The sequence below is a fragment of the Ornithorhynchus anatinus genome, chromosome 5 (assembly GCF_004115215.2).
Source record: "Ornithorhynchus anatinus isolate Pmale09 chromosome 5, mOrnAna1.pri.v4, whole genome shotgun sequence".
NCBI lineage: Eukaryota > Metazoa > Chordata > Mammalia > Monotremata > Ornithorhynchidae > Ornithorhynchus > Ornithorhynchus anatinus.
Genome location: NC_041732.1, coordinates 97,008,114 through 97,026,655, shown reverse-complemented (window position 1 = coordinate 97,026,655; position 18,542 = coordinate 97,008,114). Strand labels below are relative to the sequence as shown.

The following is an 18,542-nucleotide window of genomic DNA, read 5'->3' as shown; positions in this document are numbered from 1 at the left end:
TTTTGAATGAAATGCTTGGTTGTGTAAACTTGTTTGCAACTAGATGAGGAGTTTCTCTTATAGCAATTCACTGTACTAATGATATTGATCAATCCATGGTTTCATTGAGCATTTACGGTGCTTAGCACTTTAGACAATAAAACAGAGTTGGTAGAGATGTTCCCTTCCCAAAAGGCACTTACAGTCTAGAAATTATCAACAAATAATTATAATAATTATGAGGGTATTAGTTTAGCACTTAATATGAGCCAAGCCCCTACTTTTGCACTGGTGGAGATATGAATCCTATCAGACATATGTCTATTCCACAGCAGAGAACAGGTATCTTTTCCCCATTTCACACTTAAAGTGCCAGAGGCACGGAGGAGTTAATCAGTCTCATTTATTAAGCGCTTACTGTGTGCAGAGCACTGTACTGAACACTTGGGAGAGTACAACACAACGATATAGCAGACACAATCCCTACTCACAGCGAGTTTACAGTCGAGAGGGGATGAGCTTAAATGATTTGGATGGGGTCATCAGGACAAGATATAACCGATAGATTTGAGATGTGTATAGTTGGATTGCCTCCTCACACACGGTCACACGCACGCCTACCTGTATAGAGCTCTTTTTGCAGTGTTATAGTTAGCTCTGATCAAGAGGTGTGTCACATTGGCTAGAACAGTCATGAGCTGATCCCGGTCTACTTCTCTTTTAGTATTTAAGTCCCTGAAGTTCTCAGAATCCAGCTGCACCATATTGAAGTACTCCTCATAGGGTTGCAAAGACAGACCCTCAGCCCTAGTGCTCAGAGTCTGCCCATTGCCCTAAAATATAAAAACAGAACAAATGTACCAACAGATTAAATGAGATCGGTACCATAGTGATAATCAGCCACATGGTTTTCCGCATTATGCTTGTGATCATACGTGAGATTAAAAATACACATGTTGGACAATATTTGGCCTACAAAATCTTCAGCAATTATTACTATTTCTTGGGAATTTGGGCAACAAGTTGGAAAGTGAATACCATATTGAGAATTACGCGCTCACCCATAAAGAGCTTTAGTAAAATCAGATTAAACATTGTTCTGTTAGTATGAGTAGGATTACAAGCCAAATAGAAAATGCGTGTCACTGAATCTTTGATTTAATGCCAAAAACATCCTTAAGGTATGTATTCAAAGTATGGTCATGCACCATTTACACAGTACAGTGTCCTAGATGTCATCATGAGTGCTCCATCATCACTCTTAAATTAATTAATTAATTCAATAGTATTTATTGAGCAGTTACTATGTGCAGAGCACTGTACTACGCGCTTGTAATGTACAAATCAGTAACAGATAGAGACAGTCCCTGCCCTTTGACGGGCTTACAGTCTAATCGGGGGAGACAGACAGACAAGAACAATGGCAATAAATAGAATCAAGGGGAAGAACAACTCATTTAAGCAATAGCAAATAAATAGAATCAGGGTGATGTACATCTCATTAATGAATGAGATTGACCATTAATTTATTAATTAAGGTACTTTCTAAGGGCTTACTATATGCCAAACAGTGTACTAAGTGCTGGGGTAGATAAATGATACAAGATAATCAGGTTGGCTATGGTGTTTTTGTACTTTTCTAAGCACTTAGTACAGTGCTCTGCACACAGTATAAGCACTTAATATGGTTGAATGGATGAATGGATGCACACAGTATAAGCATTCAATATGGTTGAATGGATGAATGCCCCACACTGGGCTCACAAACTATGAGGGAGGATTTAATCCCTATTTTAAGTGCTTAGATCAGTGCTCTGCACACAGTAACCACTTAATAAATACCACTGCATTAGTAACAGATGAGGACACTGAGGCATAGAGAAATCAAGTTACTTATCCAATATGGCAGAACCAGGATTAAAACCCAGGTCCTCTGATTCCAAGCCCTTTCCACTAGGCCATGTTGCTTTTATTGTGTCTTTTCACTCAGGAGCATTTGAGTAATATGAGTGACCTCAGAGAAAATAGTGGTGGGATTTAACAGACAGATGAAAGAATTTGGGGCAAGGCTGATCTAAAATTGGTCATCCACCTCCAAGAAGGTGTTCCTCACCCCTTTTGTCCTCCACTCCCATCTCCCCTATTCCCCCGCCCAACACACACACACACATTGGAAAGACTAAGTATAAATGGAAAAGTGGCTTCCCTGCACTCACCCCACCTGGAGGTCCTGAGTCCAGTTCTGAGATGTGGTGAGGTAAAATAAAACAGAGGGAGCACCCTGCTCTGCATTCATTATCCTCCACGAACCCAATGGGGCTAGGCCAGGGCTACCGGCAGCCTGTTACAGCATCAAAATATTTGGCCAAGCGCTTAGTACAGTGCTCTGCACACAGTAAGTGCTCAATAAATAAGATTGAATGAATGAATGAATAAATGAATGAATCCTGTGCGTCCTGTGGCTCAGAGGCATGAACCAGTAATCAATCACCATGCAGGAACTTGATTTAATTGTCCCAGAAGAGGTGCCAGGACTCTAAATGTGGACACTGCTCGCAATGCCATCACCCAGCATGGCTTAGTGATAGAGGATGGGCCTGGGCATCAGAAGGACTTGGGTTCTGGTCCTAACACTGCCACATAATAATAATGATAATTATGGTATTTGTTAAGCACTTACTATTTTCCAGGTACTGTTAAGCGCTGAGGTGGATACAAGTTAATCAGATTGGACATAGTCCTTGTCCCTCATGGGGTTCACAATCTCAATTTTCCATTTTACAGATGAGACAACTGAGGCTCAGAGAAGTTAAATGACTTGCCCATGCTCACAGAGCAGACAAGTGCTCTATCCACTATGCCATGCTGCTCTATGTCTGCTGTGTGACCTTGGGCATGTCAATTAGCTTCCCTGGGACTCAGTTACCTCATCTGTCAAATGGGGATTAAGACTGGTGGATCCATGGGGGACAGGGACTGTAACTAACATGATTGACTTGTATCTATACCTGAGCTTACAGCAGTGCTTGGCACATAGTAAGCACTTAACAAGTACCATAATCATCACCATTAGTATTATTATTATCAAAGGACGGTGGGAGGTAGGAAGACCAGAATGAGCAGGAATATGCAATGCGGGACTGGAAAACACTGCTCCCTCCAATCCCTGGGTTACAATGCCTGGGTAATGTCTACAGATGGAGGGTCATTCAATCATTCAATCAAATTTTTTGAGTGCTTACTGTGTGTGAAGCACTGTACTTTGGGAGAGCACAATATAATGACAGATCCATTTCTGCCCACAAAGAGCTCACAGTCTAGCAGGGGAGACAGACATTTATATAAATAAATATATAGAAAAATAAACAACAGATACCTATGTATCTATATCTGTCTTTATATCTATATAAGGATACAGATATAGATAGATATAAAGATATAAACATAATAAACAGATATATACAGGGTCCCGAACCCTATAAGCCCCTCCCCTCATTCATCCCCTTGAGGGAGAACTCGCCTGCATTCCTAGTGTTGCCCCAAGACCAGCATCTCCCTGAGGCATAGACCCTTTTAAGTCAACAAATACTGGAAAAGGCCAGTTTTAAGAACGTTTACCTTAATGATAACATCGGCATGAGACACTAAATCACTGTCCAAAGTCTCCATTGGAATATCATAAGACACTGTATAATTCAGGTAGCCACCGAAGGAAGTCAGCTGAAACAGCAAAGACCCATGTTAGAGAATAGAAAATACTTCTGACCATCAATGTGAGTTATAGACCAGATGGTCAGCATTCAAATCGCAACAGACTTCAAAATTCCCGAGCTGTAAACAAACAGGTCTAAGGACCCAAAGGGGAATTGAATTCTGAGTCCTCAGATTTTCTTCCTCAGTCACTGAAATGGCAGCAAGGCAGGGGGAGAATTAAGTAGACAGATGGAGCACTTATGAATCGTCTCTGAGAAATACTGTCAATCAGTGATATTTATCGAGCACTTACTTGTGCAGAGAACTGTACTAAACGCGTGGGATTGTACAACACAAAAGCAGCACTGGTAGACACAATCCATGCCCACTTGGAATTTACAGACTAGAGGGGGAGGTAGATATTAAAGTAAATTAGAGATAGGAGAAATGGGAAGGAGAAAGGATAGGTACATAAATTCTGTGGAGCTGAAGGGCAGGTGCTTAAGGATTTCAGATTCAAGTGATTATAGACAGACATAATCACAACCTTACACCTGACTGTTCTCATGGCCAATAGATTGACACTTTACTCATTTTCAAGCTAATAGCAATGCTCTTCCCCCTCTCAGGATGACACCTGGAGAGTTTCCAGTACTCTACAAGTCTCGACTAGGGGAGGGAGAGTCAAGCAAAGGCCTAACCATTCCATTCCTACCTTGGGCAGTGGCTAGCGAATGGAAGGCAATCTGCTACAAGTCAAGACTCCCCCATGCTGGGCAGCAGCAGGACAGGAGAGAGTGGAGGGTGGGGACTCGAGTTTACCGGGCGGAAGGCGGCAAAGGTAAACCACTTGCGTATTTTTACCAAGAAACCTCTATGGCTACACTACCAGAATGATCACAGATGGAGGTGGGGCATTCTGGGAGAAATGTGTCTACAGCATCGCTATGGGTCAGAGACAACTCGACAGCATAAGACAAGACAAGCAGGGCTCTTGCATTTAACTTAATGAAATCTTTCATTACCATACCATAGTTGCACTCATCCAACTATAACGTCAAGAATCCTGTGACTGTATTTACTTTCCTATACAAATAGACAACCTAACAGACGAGGAATGTTGATTGCAATTATATCTTTGCATTATATATCTGATCCTAAAATGTGGCCTCTCAGGTATACCTAGTTAAACAATTCATCATAAAAATATAACATGAAATAATCTGTAAAATTATGAGGCAACATAACATCAATATTTTATGATTACAGTAATCAAACTGGAAAGGGAATGGAACATCTGGAAAAATCACAGAAAACATTTTAAGGTATTTTCATTGCTAAGTGAGTCTATTGTAAAATAAAATTAATTCTCTTTTTTTTTTTCTAAAATCATGAAGTGGGACTAGCATAAAAGCACTTTGGCCAAGTCAGCATTTGGAGATGCAGGGAGGTAAAAAGTGCTTTTTTTCTCTGCTCTGTCCAAACCGACACATAATGTGGTTGCCTTTGGTGTTTGGGGATGTAGAATAGAAGGGGTTCCAGAACTGATCTTTGAGGAAAACCTCGGTTGGGGGTGGGAGGCAGTGGAGGAGCCCGTGAAAGAGACTGAAAATGAGCAGCCAGACAGAGAGGAGGAGATTCAGGAGAAGACAGTGTCAGGGAAGCCAAGGTTGGGTACTGTTTCCCAGAAGGCATCTGAGATTTAGAGGAGGATTAGCATGGTGCAGAGGGCATTGATTTGACAAGAAAGTAAGCATTGGTGACCATTGAGAGGGCAGTTTCTCTGGAGTGAAAGAGACAGAACCCAGATTTTAGGGGGTCGAGGAGAAAATTGGAGAAGAGGAACTTGAGACAGCGAGTGTAGACAACCCACTCAAGATATCTGTGGAGGAATGGTAGGAGAGATATGAAATGATAACTGCAGTGAGCTGTAGGGTCTCGGTGTCATCCTTGACTCGTCTTTCTCGTTCACCCCACACATCCTATCCATTACCAAGACCTGCCAGTTTCACCTTTACAATATCGCCAAGATCTGCCCTTTCCTCTCCACCCAGACGGCTACCTTACTGCTACGGGCTCTCGTTGTATCCCGGCTAGACTACTGTGTCAGCCTTCTCTCTGATCTCCCTTCCTCCTCTCTTGCCCCGCTCCAGTCTATTCTTCACTCCGCTGCCCGGCTCATCTTCCTGCAGAAACGATCTGGGCATGTCACTCCCCTTCTTAAACAACTCCAGTGGTTGCCTATCAACCTCCGCTCCAAACAAAAACTCCTCACTCTAGGCTTCGAGGCTCTCCATCACCTTGCCCCTTCCTACCTCTCCTCCCTTCTCTCTTTCTGCCACCCACCCTGCATGCTCCGCTTCTCTGCCGCCCACCTCCTCACCGTCCCTCGGTCTCGCCTATCCCGCCATCGACCCCTGGGCCACGTCCTCCCGCGGTCCCGGAACGCCCTCCCTCCTCACCTCCGCCAAACTGATTCTCTTCCCCTCTTCAAAACCCTACTTAAAACTCACCTCCTCCAAGAGGCCTTCCCAGACTGAGCTCCCCTTCTCCCTCTACTCCCTCTACCGCCCCTCCTTCACCTCTCCGCAGCTTAACCCTCTTTTCCCCCCATCTCCCTCTGCTCCTCCCCCTCTCCCTTCCCAACCCCTCAGCACTGTACTCGTCTGCACAACTGTATATATTTTCATTACCCTATTTATTTTGTTAATGAAATGTACATCGCTTCGATTCTATTTAGTTGCCATTGTTTTTACGAGATGTTCTTCCCCTTGACTCTATTTATTGCCATTGTTCTTGTCTGTCTGTCTCCCCCGATTAGACTGTAAGCCCGTCAAATGGCAGGGAGTGTCTCTATCTGTTGCCGACTTGTTTTTCAAGCACTTTCATTCCAAGTGCTTAGTACAATGCTCTGCACATAGTAAGCACTCAATAAATACTATTGAATGAATGAATGAATAGGGTCAAGGGAGGGGGGTTTTTTAGGATAGGGGAAACATAGGACTGTTTAAAAGTAGTAGGAAAGAAGCCATGAATAAGAATATGAATAAATACATGGATAAGCAGAAAAATAACTGTCTTTTACGCTATACAGCATGGATAACAAAATGGAGAAGATCCATGGAAAGTTAGCTTCCTTGCACTTGTAAGCTTACCTTATTTCCTAGATACGATGAAGGAGCGGACCAGTAATAGGTAGATTTCAGTATTTTCATAGCCACAGTGTTGTTAATACTAATTTGATGAAGTCCATCGAACGGGTTTCTCTGAGTCTGGATTTTGTTTTCACCAAATAAATCAGTCACTACCCACCCTGACATATCAGTTACCTTAGAGAAAAAAGATGGAATTAAAATTTGATTGCAAAATGGGACAATCTGAAAATAAGTTGAACTTCTAACACAGATAACCGTAAGCTTAGAAAATTGGTGTTATACTATACTGTACTGTATACTGTACTGCACTGCAGCCTATCTTTCATTGCCAAGAACTGGGCAGGGAATGTGTCCCTTATGTTGTTGTATTGTATTCTCCCAAGTGCTTAATACAGTGATCTGCTCAATAAATACAATTGACTGATTGGTTGAATTGCATGATTTCAAAACATCCAATGAGAGGAGGAGAAGCAGCATGGCTCAGTGGAAAGAGCGCCCGGGCTTGGGAGTCAGAGGTCATGGGTTCAAATCCCTGCCCCGCCACTTAGCGTGTGACTGTGGGCAAGTCACTTAACTTCTCTGTGCCTCAGTGACCTCATCTGTAAAATGGGGATGAAGACTGTGAGTCTCACGTGGGACAACCTGATTACCCTGTATCTACCCTAAGGGCTTAGAACAGTGCTCTGCAAATGGTAAGCGCTTAACAAATACCAACATTATTATTTCCTGCTGGTGTTGAGCAAAAGAATTGCAAGGTGTAAAGGTGAAACTATATTTCCCAATAGGCAATAGGGCTGACTCAGTACATTTGACAGGAGTAAGGGTTTGTTCTGGGTGGAGTCAAGTTCCCAGAATCCTCTTGGACAGACTCAGGACAAGACTTTCCTTCCCTTCCGACCCTGCAGAGCACAGCAGCTTCTCTTTGTCTCCTGCCTGAGGACATGCATAAAGTGAATCATCCCTTTTAACATACTATGAAAAACTGTGCCATTTGTTAAGGGCTTACTATATTCCAGACATTATTCTAAGCCCTGGGGTGGATACAAGCAAATCAGGTTAGACACAGTCCCTGTCTCACATGGGACTCACAGTCTTGATCCCTATTTTACAGATAAGGGAACTAAGGCAGAGAGAAGTTAAGTGACTGGCCCAAGTTCACACAGCAGACACGTGGCAAAACTGGAATTAGATCCCAGATCCTTCTGACTCTTAGGCCAGTGCTGCCTCCACTAGGCCAAGCTACTTCTTAATATAGTAAAGGGTCTGGGCTTCTGGTGTAAATTTTAGCTTCTTTTGAATTTCTTCTTCAAGTAAATATTTTGAGAAATTTTCAAAATTCTCTCTCTGACTTGTTTATCACTTTTGAGCCCTTCAAAAGGTTTATGCCTGGTGAGTATTCATTCATTCAATCGTATTTATTGAGTGCTTACTGTGTGCCGAGCAGTGTACTAAGCACTTGGAAAGTACAGGTCAGTAACAAATGAGACAATCCCTGCCCACAACGGGCTCCCAGTCTAGAAGGGAGGAGACAGACATCAAAACAAGTAAATAGGCAACAGGTGAGTATTCCTGAGTGACCAGATCCCTTAACCCCGATTTCTCTTTGAATGCCTTGAGTTCAATAGGCGTTTTTCTGTAATGGCCAAATAATATTAGTCAGTTTAACAGTAAATCAGTGTTGGCTTGTGAAGAAGAGGAGCAAACGCACAATAACAGCATTAGACCATCTTCAATTTACAAGAAATTCAGGGATAAATTGGGTAGAGAAACCTGAAAAAAACTGTACAAAATGGCCCTTGGCTTATCCCAAATAGAGGTACTATTTAATATAGTTGCTTGAATCTTAGTCCATGGAGAAGATGGTGTCCTACCTTGTTGACAGACCAGGGAAGGCTTTCACAGACATCAGAAACTCCAAAGCAAAAACATTCTGTGCAGCCTTGGGGGTTTCTGTCTTTCAGGTTATAGGAGCCTGGTTTACAGCGGTCACAATCTTCACCTTCGACATTTTCCTGTAATTGAATATAAAACATTGACTTGAGTGGCAATATACACACACATACAGCCAGAAAATGATTTAGGAAAGAAAATTTTAAGGTCTAAACAATACCCAAAGCAATAAAAAAAATGAATGGGTGAATAAATCTCACTGAAACCCATAAACCTTTCCAGGAAGTGGGTTTAAAACCATGGAATATTTCATCACAGTCATTATATACTATTCCTCAAGGTAATGCAATAAGATTGGACTCCAAAATTGTACGTGTGAGAAAGAAAACCCTATATCTAAATGAAGGACATAGCTCCCTCACTCTTAAAGGAATCATGTTTGGGTTCCCACGCATATATTCCTTTGTAGTCAATTAACTCATACTAAAACCTTGAGAAAAATATTAATAATGTAATCTTGAGTTTATTGAGCACTTCTAATTTTCTGAAGTGTTTTATCATTGTTGTCGTTTTTGTCTTCGTAAGATCTCAATTGTCCAGGGAGAAAGCTTCAGGGTCCCTTCTGTCTGATTAGGAAACTGAGTCACAGAGAGATCAAATGATTGTCCCAGTGTCATATATCCAGCCAAAGGCAGAGCTGTGCATTTTGTTTTCCTAATGCAGATAATACAACGCCTGTCAAAGACAGCAGTGTTACAGCTTTAGGGTTATTTATTACATGAGACCTGTTCTCTTCCGATACGCTGTTAAAAAACAACCCCTAAAGACACATCTCATGTAACTTACACTGTTCAGTATTTTACCTTGCAAAGACAGGGCTCCGAGCACGGGTCATCATTCACACTGCCAGCCAGGCTACAGTTACAGCGTACACAATGGGGATAGCCCCTGTAGCCAAATTGGCAACGGTTGCATTTTTCTCCAGTGTAGCCCTCTTTGCATTGGCACTGACCTGGCCAGTCCCCTTGAAAGATTAAAAATAGGCAATAAGCAAAATTAAGGATTTTGACAAGTTGAAAATGACCTGTTAAGGGCACCTTTTCAAACCCACAAGTCACTAAATGCAGAGAGCAGCATGGCCTGATGGATAGAGCCCAGGCTTGGAAGTCAGTGGACCTGGGTTTTAATCCTGGCTCCACCCCTTGCCTGCTGTGTGACCTTGATCTCATTAATTCAATCGCATTTATTGAGTGCTTTCTGTGTGCAGAGCACTATAATAACCATTTGGAAGAGTACAATACAGCAATAAACAGTCACATTCCCTGCCCACAGTGATACATTCATTCATATTTACTGAGCACTTACTGGGTGCAGAACACTGTATTAAGCACTTGGGAGAGTACAATATAACAATAAACAGACACATTCCCTTCCCACAATAAGCTTACAGACTAGAAGGGGAGATGGACATTAATATAAATAAATGAATTACAGATAAGCACACAAGAGCAATGGTGCTGAGATGGGTGGATGAATACAGGGAACAAGTCAGGGTGACAGAAGGGATTGAGAAAAGAGGAAAGGAGGGTTTAGTCACGGAAGGCCTCTTGGAGGAGATGTGCCTTCAGTAAGCCTTTGAACTGGGAAGAGTAATTGTCAGATTTCAGGAGGGAGGGTGTTCCAGGCCAGAGGCAGGACATGGGCAAGGGTTTGGTGATGAGATAGATGAGATCGAGGTACTGTGAGAAGGTTAGCATTAGAGGAGTGAAGTATGCGAGGTGGATTGCACTGGAAGAATAGCAAGGTGAGGTAATAATAATGTTGGTATTTGTTAAGCGTTTACTATGTGCCAAGCACTGTTCTAAGCACTGGGAGAGATACAAGGTAACCAGTTTGTCCCACGTGGGGCCCACAGCCTTAATCCCCATTTTACAGATGGGGTAACTGAGGCATAGGGAAGTGAAGTGACTTGCCCAAGGTTACACAGCTGGCAAGTGGCTGAGGTGGGATTTGAACCCATGACCTCTGGCTCCCAAACCCAGGCTCTTTCCACTGAGCCACGCTGCTTCTGGGTATGTTAATTAAGTGCTTTAAAGCCAATGGTGAGGAGTTTCTGTTTGATACAGAGGTTGATGGGCAACCACTGGAGGTTCTTGAGGAGTGGAGAAACATTTCCTGAATGTTTTTGGAGAAAAATGACCCAGACAGAAGAGTGAAGTAGGGACTGGAATGGGGAGAGGCAGGAGGAATGGGGAGAGACAGGAGGCAGCGAGGTCAGCAAGGAGGTTGTTACAGTAATCAAGGTGTGACTGGGTAATTAATTGTATTAATGTGTTAGCAGTTTGAATGGACAGGAAAGGGTTATGATATAAAGATGAAACTGACCGGATTTAGTGATGGATTAAATGTGTGGGTTCAAAGAGAGCCAGGTGTCAAGGATAACAGCAAGATTACGGGTTTATGAGCCAGGAAGGTTGGTGGTGCTATTATGATGGGAAAGTCATGGGGTTGGGGGGACAGGGTTTGGGTGGGAAGATAAGAAGTTCTGTTTTAACCTATTAAGTGTGAGGTGAAGGGAGGACATCCAAGAAGAGATATCTTGAAGGCAGGAGAAAATGTGAGACTGCAGAGAGTGAGAGAGATCAGGGCTGCAGATGTAGATTTGGGTATCATCTGCGTAAAGGTGGTAGTTGAAGCCATGGGAGTGAATGAGATCTCTAACGGGGTGGGTGTAGATGGAAAATAGAAGGGGACCCAGAACTGAACCTTGAGGGTCTCCTTCAGTTAGGGGGTGGGAGACAGAGGAGGAGCCCGCAAAAGAGACTTCACTTCTCAGTGTGACCTAGTGGAAAGAGCATGGGCTTGGGAGTCAGAGGTCATGGGTTCTAATCCTGGCTCTGCTGCTTATCAACTGTATAACTTTGGGCAAGTCACTTAACTTCTTGGTGCCTCAGTTACCTTATCTATAAAATGGGGATTAAGACTGTGAGCCCCACGTGGGACAACCTGATTCCCCCGTGTCTACCCCAGCGCTTAGAACAATGCTCGGCACATAGTAAGCGCTTAACAAATACCAACATTATTATTAACTTCTCTGTGCCTCAGTTACCTCATCTGTAAAATGGGGATTAAGACTGTGAGCCCCACATGGGAGAGCCTGACTACTTCTTCCTGCCCCAGTGCATAGAACAGTGCTTGGCACATAATAAGGGCTCAATAAATGCCATCATTATTATCCCAACTCTGCCACTTGCCAGAAGTGTGACTTAAGTTGTCTGTGCCTTAGTTTCCTCATCTGTAAAAAGGGATTAAATATTTGTTCTCCCTCCTACTTAGACTGTGAGCCCCATTTAGGACAGGGACTAACTCTGTCTACCCCAGCACTTAGCACAGTGCTTGGAACAAGTAAGTAAGCACTTGACAAATACATTCTTTTATCATTTTCATGGTATTTGTTGAGCACTAATTATATGTCAAACGCTGCTCTAAGCACTGGGCTAGATACAAGTTACTTATGTTGGACACTGTCCCTGACCCACATGAGGCTCATAGTCTAAGTAGGAGGGAGAATAGGAGAACTGAGGTATTGAGAAGTAAAGTGACTTGCCCAAGGTTACACAGCAAGCAACTGGTAGAGCTGGAATTAGAACACAAGTCTTCTGACTCCCAAGCCTGTGCTCTTTCTACTAGGCCATGCTGCTTCTCATAATTATTCTTATTTCCTATGATAATTATCCTTCTGGATGAAGAAGTGTTGCCTTTCATTTGTTTTGAACCCATCGCTTTCCAGCTTCAGTGGGTGGCCCATCTTCCTGTTGTTGGATTTGGTGAACAATATTTCCATAACAACAAGAATTGCAGTATTTGTTAAGCACTTTTAGTTCCAAACACTGTGCTAAGTACTGGGGTAGATGCAATACAATCATTTCAGATATGATCCCTTTTCTATAGTCTCAAAGTCTAAGGGGCAGAGGGAACAGACATTTAATCCCCATTCCACAGATGAGGAAACTAAAGCTCAGAAAAATTATGTGACTTGCCCAAAGTCACACAGCAGACAAATGACAGAGAGCATTTTAGAAAGGTCTTCTGACTCCCAGTCTGATTCTTTCCACTAAGCCATGCTTTCATGTTCTTTTCTAATGGTATTTGTTAAGTATTTACTATGGGCTAGGCAATGTACTAAGGGCTGGGGTAGATATAGGATAATTAGGTTGGACAAAAGTCTTGTCCCAGATTGGGCTCGCAGTCTTAATCCCCAATTTACAGATGACGTAAACGAAGCATAAAAAAAGTTAAGTTACTTGCCCAGTCACAGCAGACAAGTAGCAGTCCTGTGATTAAAACCCAGCTCTTCTGACTATCAGGCCCCTGGTCTTTCCACTAAACACTCTTTCCACTTAGCATTAATACAATGCTAAATGCTTAGTACCCCCTCTCAGGGTCGCACCTGGAGAGTTTCTAGTACTTTACCAGTCTCGGCTATGGGAAGGAGTGTCAAGCAGAGGCCTATCCATTCCATTCGTGGCTTGGGCTGTGGCTAGCAAGTGGAAGGCAATCTGCTACAAAGAAAATTCACCTGAGTTGGGCAGCAGCGGGACAGAAGAGAGTCAAGGGCAGAGACTTGAATTTACCGCGCAGAAGGCAGCAATGGTAAACCACTTCCATATTGCTACCAAGAAAGCTAGATACACTACCAAAACAATTGCAGATGGAGAGCAGGGCGTTCTGGGAGATATGTGTTCATGGTGTAGCTATGGGTCGGAAAGGACTTGACGGCATAAGACAAGAAATGCTTAGTGCAGTGGTTGCACAGGTAAGCGCTCAATATATACCATTGATGATTGACCACACTGTTCTCTCTGTGCGTCCCCATCAGGATTTTGTAAATATCTATCTTGTCTCTTCTCAGCCTTAGTCTTAGTCATTAACACAAGAGAGTCTTAATCATTTTAGAACTGGCAAAAGTTCTTCCTTTAATTAGCTGATGAATCGATCCATCTGGCCACATTTTCTTAACAGGTGGACAGAGTTTTATGGTCTTTCTTCTTTCATTCATTCATTCAATCATATTTATTAAGCACATAACTTTGTGTGGAGCACTATATTTAGCACTTGGGAAAGTACAACAATAAACAGTGACATTCCCTGCCCACAACGAGCTCACCGTCTAGAGAGGGGGAGACAAACAACAATATAAATAAATAAAATTACAGATATGTATATAAGTGTTGTGGGGCTGGGAGGGGGTAAGGGCAAAGAGAGCAAGTCAGGGCGACACAGAAAGGTGTGGGAGATGAGGAAAAGTGGGGCTTAGTTTGGGAAGGCCTCTTGGAGGAGATGTGCCCCACCTCTACAGCATTTAAAAGCATCTGTAATGCACCGGTTTAACTGCTTAAAAACTTAACCAAGGCTAGAATTAGAAAAAGAAAAAGCACAGAATTCAAGAACATACCATTCGGCAGGTCAGCATGGCTGTCGTCCTTAATACAGTCGGAACTGAGAGATCCAAATGGATCACAATCACATGGGAGGCAAGGGTTATTTTCATAAGGAGAAACCTGAAACATAGGACACCATCAGTGCCTAAACTCATGGTAATTCATCTTCTTAAATGTAAAACTGCTCCATTCCATTTCAGTTCATCAGATTCAATTTGCTCTTAATCAGCAGCCAAAACTGCTCTTCACACTAATAGTGAAGACATAGAAAACCTTCAGGACATTATAAATTGAACATATTCTTACTTTATGTGGTCTGTAGTACCCATCAATACAAGTTTCACAGTTGATTCCAGCAGTGTTTTGGGCACAGTTTAGACAGACACCTCCACCTATAAACTCTCCAGCAATATTTACACTCTTCTTCTGCTCTGCGATATTCTGATCATAATAACAGTCTGCTGCTTTGTTATGACAGTTGCATTCTAGGGAGAGAATATTTCAATTAGGTTCTTGTCTTAATAGGACATACAAAACTACATTCTTTCATTCAGAGAGAAGCAGCGTGTCTCAGTGGAAAGAGCCCGGGCTTCAGAATCAGAGGTCATGGGTTTGAATTCCAGCTCTGCCACTCGTCAGCTGTGTGACTGTGGGCAAGTCACTTAACTTCTCTGTGCCTCAGTGACCTCATCTGTAAAATGGGGATTAACTGTGAGCCTCACGTGGGACAACCTGATGACCCTGTATCTTCCCCAGCGCTTAGAACAGTTCTCTGCACATAGTAAGCGCTTAACAAATACCAACATTATTATTCAAATGTATTTATTGAGCACTTACTTATGCAAAGCACTGTACTAAGCACTTGGGAGAATACAATATAACAACAAATAAACACATTTCTGCCCACAGTGAACTCACAATTTACAGGTGTTATTTATATTTATTTCATATGTTATTTATAATCACAGAATCCCGCAACTATCAATTAATCAATCAATGGTATTTTTGAGCATTTACCGTGTGCAGAGCAGTATACAAAGTGCTTGGAAGAGTACAATTTAACGGAGTTTGTAGACTCATTCCTTGCCCACCAGGAGCTTACAGTCTTGAGGGGGAGGACAGACATTAAGATGAATTGAGCTATCATCCCTATGCGGATGATACCCAAATCTACAACTCCTCCCCTGTTCTCTCTCTCTCCCTCCAGGCTCGCATCTTCTCCTGCCTTCAGGACATCTCTACTTGGATGTCCTCCCGCCACCTAAAACTCAACATGTCCGAGACTGAGCTCCTTATCTTCCCTTCCAAACCCTGTCCTTTCCCTGAGTTTTCTATCACTTTGGATGCACTACCATCCTTCCCGTCTCACAAGCCCACAACCTCGGTGTCATCCTTGACTCATCTCTTTCATTCAACCCCCATAAGCAATCCATCACCAAAGCCTGCCGGTCTCACCTTCACAACATTGCCAAGAACCGCCCTTTCGTCTCCATCCAAACTGCTACCACGTTAGAACAATCAATCATCCTATCCCGATTGGATTACTGCCTCAGCCTCCTTTCTGACCTCCCAACCATTTTTCTCTCGCCACTTCAGTCTATACTTCACTCTGTTGCCCGGATTATCTTTCTATAGGAATCGTTCTGGGCATGGCACCCCCCTCCTCAAAAATCTCCAGTGGTTGCCTATCAATCTCTGTATGAAGCAAAAACTCCTCTCTGTTAGTTTCAAAGCTCTCCATCACCTTGTCCCCTCCTACCTCATCTCCCTTCTCTCCTTCTACATCCCAGACTGCACACTCTGCTCCTCTGGTGTTAACCTTCTCACTGTGCCTCATTCTTGCCTGTTCTGCCATTGATCCTGGCCCACATCCTACCTCTGGCCTAGAATGCACAGTAAGCACTGAGTAAATACAATCGAATGAATGTATAAACACCATTGTGGTCAGGATCTATGTTTTAATTTGATTTTTGTGTAATTCCCCCAGGAGCCCCACAGCATTTACAAACATATCTGTCATTTATTTATATTAATGTCTGTCACCCCCACTGTACACTGTGAGGTTGTTGTGGGCATGGAATTTGTCTGTTTATTGTTGTATTGTACTCTCCCAAGTGCTTAGAACAGTTCTCTGCATAGACTAAGCACTCAATAAATACAATTGAATGAATAAATGACTAGAACTGTACACATCAATGCTTAATGATAAGAATATCTGTTATAGAATAATGTAACAATGACTTTTGGACATTTGATTTTTGTCCAACCCCACAGCACTTATGTACATATCTTTAAATTATGTATTATAAATTAATTTTTTATTCATATTACTGTTTCCCTTCTAGACTGTAAGCTCGTTATGGGCAGGGAGCATGTCGGCTAATTCTGTTGTACTGTACTGTCCCAAGCGCTTAGTACAGTGCTCTGCACAGAGTAAATGTTCAATATATACCACTGATTGATTGATTGACAATAATAATAGCAATGATAATGACAGTGGTAATGGAAGCATGGAGTGAAAGGGTTTTGAATGTTGAGTGAATCAATCTGGCTTGTCGCCAGGCCAAAATTCCTTTCCCATGATTCCTGACATTGAGTCCATCATTAAAATATTCAAATCAGTATTATGAAATACAAACTAAGACTGTCCATTTGACATTTCCCCAAACCTAGCCTTCTATTTGGCAAAAGTACAAGGAGGTTACTCCACATGAAATCATCAAAAGCATTTCTAGACTGCAATCTCATTATGGGCAGGGAATGTGTCTGCTAACTCTGTTGTATGGTCCTGTCCCAAGTACTAAGTACTGTGCTCTGCAAACAGTAAGTGCTCGATAAATACCACTGACTGATGGATTATTTCAATTTTAGCAGCTGAACATAGAGCTGATATAGTGGGTCTGAAATTTCACTGCAGCAGACAGAAAATTTCCAAAGATTACATTTCAGGGTAAGCCTCTTTCCAACTTCACTACCAAGAGCATGGACATTTCAGATCTATGAGTACGCCCCCATGCCAGTCTTTCAGCTCTACCTCTGGTTTGTTTCACTGCAAATATTATTTTGGGGACCTGCTTACAGAAGAATAGACATTTTCTGCTTACAATTCCAGAAGTCATTGTACTGAAAAGCTCCAATTAAATCATCCTAAATTGCTACATCGATCTCTAGGTACCTGTAGATATCCCCAATTCAGTGCCTACTTGCCTTCACATGTGTTTCCAGAAGAAATAGTTCCGGGTCTCCATGGTTGTTGATGATAACCGGGACAACATGTATTACAAGTCTCACCACATGTATTGTGTTCACACTGACACTGTAGTTTCTAAAGAATTATAAACATTGAGAGGTAAATTATTTTAATGGAAAAACAGTAATAATTTCATTTGCAGTTTATATCACCTTGGGAAAAGAGTAATATAATTAAGTTTTCATTAGATTTATCTTCCATTAGAGTTTAAACTCCTTGAGGTCAGGGCCCAGTTGTTTATTTGTGTTGTACTCTTTCAAGTGTTTATGCAGTGCTCTATAAACACAGTAAATATTCAGTGAAGCAGCATGGCATAGTTGCTAGAGCATGGGCCTGGGAGTCAGAAAGTCATGGGTTTTAATCATGGCTCTGCAATTTGTCTGCTGTTTGACCTTGGGCAAGTCACTTCACTTCCCTGGGACTCAGTTATCTCATCTATAAAATGGGGGAGACTGTGAGCCATGTCCCATGTGGGACGGGGACTGTGTCCAACTGCATTTGCTTGTATCCATCCCAGTGCTTATGACAGTGCACGTAGTAAGCGCTTAACAAATACAATAATAATCATAATTATTATTATTTAGACTGCAAACCCTATGTGGACTCACGGACTGTGTCTGATCTAATTATCTCATATCTACTCATTCATTCATTCATTCATTCAATTATAGTTATTGAGCGCTTCCGGTGTGGAGAGAGCTGTATTAAGCACTTAGGAAGTACAATTCAGCAACAAATAGAGACAATCCCTTCCCATAACGGGCTCAGAGTCGTGGCACATGATAGATGCTTAATACTATGATTTTTATTGAGTGAAAATGATTTTTAGGGCCTGCTGCGCCCTTTGCTTCACACATTAAAACACCTAAGGGGTTGTAGTGTTTTATAACCCCGAACACCTACATTAGGGCTCACGTTGTAATATGGGTGAGAAGCAGTGTTGTCTAGAGGATAGAGCACTACTTGGAGTCATAAGGACCTAATAAAAACAATAATTTTAGTATTTGTTCAATTCTTACTATGTAGCAGGTAAATGAAGTGAGTTGCACAAGGTCACACAGGAGACAAGTGGCAGAGTCTGGATTAGAAACCAAGTCCTTCTGATCCCCAGGCCCACGCTCTATTCACTAGGCC

At 42.3% G+C, this 18,542-nt stretch overlaps 1 protein-coding gene and 1 non-coding gene across 2 annotated transcripts in view; one reads left to right on the top strand and one right to left on the bottom strand.

Moving 5' to 3' along the window:
* LAMA1 (laminin subunit alpha 1) overlaps nucleotides 1-18,542 on the bottom strand; it is a 182,851-nt gene that overhangs the window by 113,696 nt on the left and 50,613 nt on the right. The window contains exons 7-14 of the mRNA XM_039912223.1: nucleotides 17,366-17,483; nucleotides 14,465-14,643; nucleotides 14,173-14,278; nucleotides 9,581-9,741; nucleotides 8,699-8,839; nucleotides 6,828-7,001; nucleotides 3,598-3,699; nucleotides 601-812 (exon numbers count right to left, since the gene is read on the bottom strand). Coding sequence (XP_039768157.1) covers nucleotides 601-812; nucleotides 3,598-3,699; nucleotides 6,828-7,001; nucleotides 8,699-8,839; nucleotides 9,581-9,741; nucleotides 14,173-14,278; nucleotides 14,465-14,643; nucleotides 17,366-17,483 — 1,193 coding nt within the window. The remainder of the gene's footprint in view (nucleotides 1-600; nucleotides 813-3,597; nucleotides 3,700-6,827; nucleotides 7,002-8,698; nucleotides 8,840-9,580; nucleotides 9,742-14,172; nucleotides 14,279-14,464; nucleotides 14,644-17,365; nucleotides 17,484-18,542) is intronic.
* On the top strand, nucleotides 13,150-13,287 carry LOC114812714. Its single transcript, XR_003760365.1, has one exon. It is a non-coding gene; the product is annotated as a small nucleolar RNA SNORA7 (small nucleolar RNA).